The sequence below is a fragment of the Microtus ochrogaster genome, chromosome 18 (genome assembly GCF_000317375.1).
Source record: "Microtus ochrogaster isolate Prairie Vole_2 chromosome 18, MicOch1.0, whole genome shotgun sequence".
Taxonomy (NCBI): Eukaryota; Metazoa; Chordata; class Mammalia; order Rodentia; family Cricetidae; genus Microtus; species Microtus ochrogaster.
Window position 1 is genome coordinate 20,813,933 of NC_022020.1, and position 9,216 is coordinate 20,823,148.

Sequence of the window (9,216 nt, forward strand, 5' to 3'; positions counted from 1 at the left end):
AGAGAGAGAGAGAGAGAGAGAGAGGAGAGAGAGAGAGAGAGGAGAGAGAGACAGATAGACAGACAGACAGACAGACAGACAGACAGACAGACGGAAACAGAAGACTGCTGTGCTCCAGGGTATGTCCAGGGATGCCTGAAGGTTGGCAAATAAAGAGACTACATACAGGGTCCGGGAAGTGAGGAGCGGGATATGTCCACCTGTCTTGGGTCCTCAAGATGTGTTAGCTTTCGGGGATGCCCTTCCTCCCTGCCTGCCTTAGGCCAGATGCTCTTTGCAGGCCTGCCTGGGCTCACCGGTAGACTTGCAGCGCTTGTGGTCGTCTGCCAGCTGGTAGCCCGGAGCGCAAGCGCAGCGCCGACTGTCGCCTTCCTCCAGACAGTAGTGCACGCAGCCGCCGTTGTTCACCTGGCAGGTGTGGTATTGCCGCTCTGTGCGACAGAGGAGTGCAGACAGCTCGTGGTGGTCCTACTAGTTCCAGATCCCACCTCAGACCACCTCACTGCCTCGCAGAGGTCCCCTCACCCTCCTGGCAGAACCTGCCCTCCCAGCCTTTATCGCAGAAGCAGCTGAAGCTGCCCAGGCTGTCGATGCATGTGCCATGCCCACAGCATGGGTTGTTGCACTTGTGGTCCAAGGGCGGAGCCTCGCACTGGTCACCATCTGTGAAAGACAGAGGGACGGAGCAGTAGAGGATGTGGGTACCTCCATTTTCCTTTCCAACCTCCACCGAACCTGGAGCAAGCTTCGATTATCCATCCATCCATCCAGGCGGCTGGGACTCACTCACCGAAGTACTTGATCCAGAAGGCCAGCTGTGGCGGGAAGAGAGGGTAGAGTGTCAGGGCCCAGCACCGCTACTAGGGGACACCCTTAAGGCACTGCCTCCTCCTGGATACCAGCTGTCCAGTGAGTGGAAAGGGCTTGCAGACAAACAGCTGCCTTAGTGCTCCTGGCTGCCCACCCCACAACATCCCTTTCCACACAGCAGGACTCTCCCCACCGGGTCATCTACTCCCACAGCAGCGTCCTCAGTGGAAAGAATCTAAAGCCCTCACAGATTGTTCTGCCCCCTTTGGACCATCCAGGCTTGAGACATGACTTGCTGGCTCAGAGTCTGTGTTCTAACTAGCCCTCAATTGACTGAGGCTCAGAGTGCCCCGTGGGGACAGACATTAGAAAGTCCGGGTCGAGCCCGGCGGTGGTGGCGCACACCTTTAATCCCAGCACTCAGGAGGGCAGAGACAGGAGAATCTCTGTGAGTTCGAGGCCAGCCTGGTCTACAGAGTGAGTTCCAGGACAGGCTCCAAAAGCCTTGTCTCGAAAAACAAAACAAAACAAACAAAAAGTCCTGGTCACACACCTAACCATAAGGTAAGGGGCAGCATGGAGGTGAAGACTACCTGGTCACATGAAGGGACTGCTGGAGAGATGCCCAGACCTTCTTTACCCTGACATTAATTTCAGGGTCCTGGTTCCTATGGTCCCCTGTGCTCTGACCAAGCCTTTAAATAAGGTTAGCATCCACCAACTCTTACAACTCTAAGAAGATCCCTAATGGTGGTCATCATGCCCACTGCTCCTCTAGGTCCCATCCAGCCGCCAGCCCACCCCTGAGCCCCACCCTCTGGACCTAGCCATGTAGCCTTACTGTGTCTTCCACATTTTGGAAAATCTCCTTGGCCTCCTCAAAGTCACAGATCTCCTCCACACACTCCCGTTCCAGGTTGCCCGGCCGCATCTCCTCCAGGAAGGTGTTGGCACGTTTGGCCCGCAGCACTTGGTGGGCACGCTCACTGCTGGAGAACACTGGGTCTGCTTTGGGATGGGAGTCAATGTGGTGGAGGGACCCAAGAGAAGCCAGGGGGCATCTGAAGAAGCCCAGCTAGAGCCTGGGAAGACCTCAAGACCTCGCATTATTATTATTATTACTGTTACTATTATTATTCTTCAGAGCATCCCAGGAAGGATGCTGTGCCCTGCTCTACTGCTCCGTTCCCAGATCTCCGCGGGAGAACAGCAGCATGGCTCTTCTGACACAGACAGACAGACCTTCCTTTGAAGGCACACTCAACAACGTGTGCTGTGCAGAGTGGAGTGCTTAGGGTCCATGCCAGACCTTGCCGCTTTTAAAACTGCAGGTATGTGTGCATGAGAAACAGCCTGACATAATGCTGTCCAATAATAAATAAATGAGAGTAGTAAAGGCTAAGACTGCAAAGTGAAATCCGTCTCACACGTCTCCCAGCGTAGCTGAGTGAGCCCAGCTGGCCTCACCCTTGATTTCCCACACCCTCCCATCTCTTCCCCTTGAGCAGGGGCACCTGGAGAACAGAGACCTGTCAGTCTTGGGTAGGAGGAGAAGAGCTAAGAGGGAGGGACTGGATCAGAAGCATGCAGTAGGGGCTTGGGCAGTGAGTGTAGAGGAAGACGTGGCCACCTGAGCTGAGGTGGCAGAGGAGGGAGAGAGCTGGGCTGGGCAGGGCAGGCTAGAAAAGGATTTGGTAGATAGAGCACTCAGGGAAGGACCCAAGTTCAGGAGACAGCCGGTTCATTTACGCTGGCACCACAGGAAACCAGTGGAGGTTCTGAGGGTTTTTTGCACAGGGGTGGAGACTGTCTTACCAAGAGGTGTGCTAGAAATTCCCCAGGCGGCCAGGAACAGCAGGAAGATTCTGACTTGCCACATCCTGGAGCTGCTGACACCTGTCTGAGGAGAACCTCTAAGCTCCAAGGACATCCACAGTTGCTCTGCCCTCAACCCCCGAAAATGGAATGAAAGGGTCGTCCCTGAGCGGGGGAGACATTTTACTCCCTAAAGCACTTGTAGAAATATGAAGACTTAAGTCTGATCCCCAGAACACATGGGAAGCTAAAACAAAAATCTAGGTGCCGTGGCATGTTCTTGCAATCCCAGTACTGGGGAGGCAGAGGCAAGCAGAACCCTGTGGATGGCTGGCCAGCAGTCAGGATTGTTAGCTTGCCTGTCCAGCTCCAGTTGACCAGCTCCCGGCCAGTAGGAGGCTCTGTCTCAAAACAAGGTGTCCTGAAGAAAATATCTGAGATCTATCTCTTGCCTCCCCTTGTGTGTGTGCGTGCATGCACAAGAATGAAAGAAAAAGTAAGAAAGGGAGGGAGAGAGGGAAGGACACCTCTGTGTGCTCATTGTCTCTGTGGCGGCTGGGGCTGGGAGTAGGTTACACTGTTCACAAAACAGTCATTTGGCCTTTAGAGCTGGACACACACCAGCTACCTGAAAACAGAGAAGTCACTGCCTGGGGGCAAATTCCAGTTCATGGGGGGGGGGGCAGGGCAGGAGAGAGAGAGAAAGAGAGAGAGAGAGAGAGAGAGAGAGGTATTTGACAAGATGTTTACACGTTCCATGCCTTAAGTGTAAAATGGATAGCGTTGCTGGAATAGGGACCCACAGAAGGCCCCCGTGTGCGCACAGGCGTGTGCAGTGTGGAGACCAGCAGGGACCTTGACTGTTCTTACCCGGGCATTGCCCACTTTTTCTCCCCAAGTTTTTGTGTGTTTGTTTTCTGAGGCAGTCATGGTTGTTCTGGAACTTGCTATGTAGACCAGACTGGCATTGAACTCATAGAGATCTGCCTGCTTCTGACTCCCAAGTGTTGAAACTAAAGGGTGCACCACCCTGCCTGCTTTCCACCTTGTTGTTCGAGACAAGCTCTCACAGCCTGGAACTCATCAAGCAGGCTGGTTAGCCAGCAAGCCCAAGGGATCTGCTGGTTTCTGCTCCCTAGCAGTAGGAGTTTAAGTGTGTGCCACCACACATGACTTTTTTATTTTTAAAGAAAACATGTGTTCTAGGACAACAACTGAGGTCCTTACCTTTATAAGGTAAAGCACTTTTTCAACTGAGCCATCTTCCTAGCTTCCCCACCTCTCCTCCAAGCTGCTAAAGAAGTATCGGATACTGGATGGGGGTTGCAGCTCAGTAGGAGAGAACACACTTAGCATGTTTAAGACTCTGGGTTCAATCCTCCAACACTAGAACACACCACACACACACACCACACACACATACATGCTACATATATCACACACACTATACACACACCACACAACACACCACACACTCCACACATACCACACACACATCACACATACCACACACACACACCACACATACCACATATACATACTACATATACCACACACACTATACACACACCACACACCACACCACACACACTATACACACACCACACAACACACCACACACACTATACACACACCACACAACACACCACACACACTATACACACACCACACAACACACCACACACACATCACACATACCACACATACCCACCACACACCACACACATACCACATATACATACTACATATACCACATACACTATACACACACCACACAACACACCACACACTCCATACATACCACACACACATCACACATACCACACACACACCACACACATACCACATATACATACTACATATACCACACACACTATAAACACACCACACACACTATACACACACCACACATGCCACACACACTATACACACACCACACATGCCACAAACTATACACACACCACACAACACACCACACACACATCACACATACGACACACACACACCACACACCACACACATACCACATATACATACTACACACACCACACACACTATACACACACCACACACACCACACACACCAGACAGTCTCCACTCACTGTCACTGGCTCGGTCGAGGTTTACAACCACCCAACAGGTGAGCATTAATGTTTCCAGCCCCATTTCACGGGAAGGAACCGAGAAGCACAGAGGAGATAAGCGGCTTATCTACACCTAAGAGGAGGGCAGAGTTTGGTTTTAAGAACAAGCCTATGTGGTCCTAGCTCTGGAACCTTAACCTGTGCTTCAAACCAATAGTCACCCTTCAAGGCCTCTACAGTCCCCAAGACCAGGTGGGCAGGCCCTCCGGGCCTTCCATTCCCCCTTTACTGACTTCCTGGTTTATAGGTTCCATCTTAGAGAAGAGGGTGCCGTGAGGTAGTGGGGGCTCTGGATATTGAGAGGCCTCTGAGGATGGCTCTGGGTCATGGAGGTCCCCTGGATTGAGCCCCACTTGATCTGCATAATCGGATGTGTCCTGAGGGCCAATTGAATTATAGGGAATGCCAATCCATACTTTGGTCTAGAGAGAGTCTGGGCCCCGTTTCCCTTGGCCCCAAGCTTCAGTCAACCTGGAGATCCTTGGCTCAAGGTTTCCCCTTCCTCACAGCCTGACTCTCTTCCCCATCCAGTCCTCCACAGCCTTGAGGTCTTGCCTTGAGGGGGACTTACCGGGGTGGGCCAAGGAGAAACTGCAATTTCGTCCTGGTGCCGCCATGTCAGTCTGGGAGTTGGGTTAATCCATAACCACAAATATTTGCTTTAGCCCTCAGTGTTGAACCTCCCTCTCCCCTGACAAACAAACAAAAAGGTTTTCTGTTCCCGGCTCTGTAAGGCTTCATATGTTCAATGCTCACCTCTGCCTACCAGAGAAATTGTCTAGAAGAGAGGGATGGGGGAAGGGAGGGTTGAGCATGTTTGAGCAGACTGGCAAACATTGTCTCATTTTAGCCTCACAGTGACAAATAAACAAACATATTATAGCCTGTTTATGGGGAGGACACTCGAAAGTATTTCCAGGTTTCATCAAACCCAGGATGCCATAAGAGATAAAACCGTCTGACTGTCCCCTCCATTCTACGGGAGAGGACTCTCGGAAGTCTTCATTACTTGTCCAAATAGACAGAGTTGGCCGGAGGCAGGCCTGGGCTAGAACAAGGCTTCCGGTTCACCTGGCCACTTTGTGAGCTAGTGAGAAAAGGGGCGGGTGACTCAGGAAAACTGCAGGGTGCTGCCAGCTAAGATGTCTGGGAAAGAGAGAGGCAGACATGGCCTTCGCTATGTTCTGCAAGCTGTCAGCATTTCCCAAGCACCTTCCTTCCTTGAGACTGGCTCTACCAGGAACCCTGCCATCTTTTCCCTGCCCTAAGGCTCTTGACGATTTTACCCTGCTCCTCCACAAAGTCTTTGTTCTGAACTGGGAGCTTGGCTCCAAGTGGTCCATCTGTCTTGGCACAGGGGGAAGTTGTTTGACCCAGAGAGGCAATCAGATTTTCTGTCTCAGTCCCGAGGAATATGATCTTAGTGAGCTGATCAGGTGTTGGGCTGGAGTCAGAAATTTGAGGAAAGGGAGGGCTGGTGACAGGTTTGCCTAAGTTTTCCCCACTGGAGGTGAGGTGGGAGGGTGAAGCAGAGGCGAGATGGACTGTGAGGCACTTAGAAATAAACTTACAGGAAGTGTAGAGGCAGTGGCTGTTTGGGAGCGGGCTGTGGCGGCTGCCTAGAGGAGAACCGAGCTCCTCCTGGTCAGTCAGCCATTAAAGACCAAATGCAGGGTCTGCTTGTGCACCCCGGAGAACTTTTTGTTTTGTCTCTATGCGGCAGTTCTACCCAGCTTTCCAGGAACTTGTGAAATAAACGCTTGTTGCGGGTGCTATTGCTCCAGGGGTGGCCGCTGCCCTACAAGCATGCGGCCGACCAGGCACAAGTGTTGCAGCTGCCCGGTGTCAGTGGCTTCCCTCCGCTTCCACTACTTCCGACAGCACTCACAAGGTCGGTTTCTTTGCAAAACTAGCAGGGTGCACACACTAACCCCAACCTGCGTGCTGGACTCTGCCCAAGGTTGCAAAGTCCAAACCCAGAGGCTTCTGAGTCGTGATACTGATGAGCCCATGGCCTGGGAGTCATGTAGGCCAGGCAGACTGCTTGCGGGAGATCCTTGCACTTCCTTAGCGGAGCTCCTCATGACTTCAAACTTCCTGGGGGCTCGGCCGCCTGGAGCTCTGTGTTATCAGCCACTAGCCATTCAAGAGCATTGAACCCCTTTTCAGGTTTCTGACGGGGGACACTTCACTACCCCACCACCGCCACTATACTGCACCAGGTCGAGGTCCTGGGTGGAGTGACCCTCGGATCCACTTTGATGGGAGTGTCTCTCTCAAGTGCACCCCAATTAAACCAAGTCTACAGCAAATATCCCAACAGGACTTTGGTGGAAAGCACTTGTGATTTCCAGAGCACAGCCTTGCACCCACTTTACGGAAGAAAGACATCCTAAAGGGAAAAGAAAAAGAGAAAATTTGGAAGGCAGTGAGCGATGAGGTGGTCTGAAAGCTTGGGATCAGAATCCCAGTGTCGAAGCTCAGTATGGCTCCTTACCGACTGACTACTTACCTTCTCCTGAGCCTCGGCTATACATCTGTAACACCCAGTGAATAAGATGTCCACTTCAGCTGGAGTATTTACATTTTTTTTTTTTTTGGCTTTTCGAGACAGGGTTTCTCTGTGGTTTTGGAGCCTGTCCTGGAACTAGCTCTTGTAGACCAGGCTGGTCTCAAACTCACAGAGATCCCCCTGCCTCTGCCTCCCGAGTGCTGGGATTAAAGACATGCGCCACCACCGCCTGGCTGAGTATTTACATTAAAAAAAATCTATTTATTATGTATGCAGTGTTCTGTCTGCATGTATGCCTGCAGGCCAGAAGAGGGCACCAGATCTCATTGCAGATGGTTGTGAACCACCATGTGGTTGTCAAGAATTGAACTCAGTACCCCGGGATGAACAGCCAGTGTTTTTAACCGCTAAGCCATCTCTCCAGCTCCTATTTACATTTTCTTTAAAAGTCTTAATAGTGTTTGTATGTGCGTGTATGTGTTCATGTGTGCACGCATGTATGCATACAAGTGTGCTTTCATGTATGTGTGTACACGTGTATGTGTCTGTGTCTATGTGTGTGTCTGTGTGTGTGTAAGTCAGAGCACAACTTAGAGAGTTGATTTCCTCATTCCGCATTCCATTACATGGGTGCCAAGGGTTGAACTAAGATCTTGAGGCTTGCCAGCAAGTGTCTGTAAGGACAGACTCATTGTGTCATCCCTAAAAGTTTTAAAAACACCTAAAAGTTTTAACTAAATGTTTTCTGCAAAGTAAACAGGGCCTTTGACTCAAATGATCAACGGACAATTCTCTCAAGGACATCTGTGGATATAAAAGCCAAGCGACTCTCCTGGGTGTAGGCAGAAAGGAAGCTGAGTCAGCATGGACTTCTGCCCATCCGGGTTTCTTGAGCCCTGCTCACAACAGCCCAGATGTGAAGCCAGCCATGTGTCCATCAACATGGGGGTGCATAAAAAATGTGACACACATACACACACGCTGTGGAGTTTTTCTTAGCCATAAGAGGAGTGAAATTATGTCACGCTCATGAAAATGGATACAGTTGGAGAGCATTATACTGAGTGAAATAAGCCAATCTGGAAGACAAAGATTGCTTACTTTTTCTTATATAAAGAATTGTGTATATACATATATACGCATATGTGTGTGACATGAAAGTCACATATATATATGCATGTATATGACATGAGACTAGAAAGGAGACAATGGGGAGGGAGGGGTTTAGAGGCAGGAGGGGGGAAGAGCAAGAGACAGTAACAGAGAGAAGACAGACAAATATACAGTATATGATACAACGATAGATAATATATATCTATCAACGACAGATGGATAATATCTAAGTGGAACGGGAACTCTGAGTGAGGAAAAAGGGAGTAGGGCCAGGCAGGAGGGGTAAGGAAGGATGCAAGGGCAGATATGATCAAACAATGACATACATGTATGAAAATATCATAATGTTGCGTGTTCACTAAAAACATTGAAAACCACTTTTTATAAAAGACAGCTGCCGGCTGTCTGGAGTGCTATGGAGGTCGGGGGCAGGGTGAAGGACAGCTGTCTCGTGTCTCACCTTCTCAGCTCCCAACTTCAAGTTGCCTCAGGCATGTGGAGGGGCCTGTGGTTTGTTTGGTTTTACATTTTCAAACAGGGTTTCACTGTATAGCTTAGGCTGGTCTCAGCCCGTGACAATCCTCATGACACAGCCTGCTAAGTGCTGGGATGACAGGCGTGTCCTGTCTTGTCAGAGTGCAGTCTGTTCTACACACCCCGGCTCACTCTCACTCTGCTGGTCGGCATTAGAATCGTGCCTTTGCAGGGTTGGCAGAGTTGTCTGTCTGTGGAGGGCCAACTGGCCCACTGAGTCTCTCTTACCCCAACCCCAAGTTCTTGGTCAGTCCGTGTCTGCTCTCCTGAATACATTATCCCTGGCTC

General features: G+C 50.6%; 1 protein-coding gene across 3 annotated transcripts in view; it reads right to left on the minus strand.

Moving 5' to 3' along the window:
• The window catches only part of Proc (protein C, inactivator of coagulation factors Va and VIIIa), a 19,606-nt gene extending 14,199 nt beyond the window's left edge, over window positions 1–5,407 (minus strand). Inside the window, exons 1-6 of one of the 3 annotated variants that reach the window (XM_005355869.2) lie at window positions 5,341–5,407; window positions 2,626–2,706; window positions 1,652–1,815; window positions 791–815; window positions 526–663; window positions 297–431 (exon numbers count right to left, since the gene is read on the minus strand). In XM_005355869.2, coding sequence (XP_005355926.1) covers window positions 297–431; window positions 526–663; window positions 791–815; window positions 1,652–1,815; window positions 2,626–2,706; window positions 5,341–5,386 — 589 coding nt within the window. In that variant the 5' untranslated portion in view covers window positions 5,387–5,407. Of the gene's footprint in view, window positions 1–296; window positions 432–525; window positions 664–790; window positions 816–1,651; window positions 1,819–2,625; window positions 2,711–5,340 lie in introns of all 3 variants that reach the window. The other 2 variants (XM_005355868.1, XM_026783319.1) reach the window with 2 other exon arrangements.
• Between the last annotated feature and the right edge of the window lie 3,809 nt (window positions 5,408–9,216).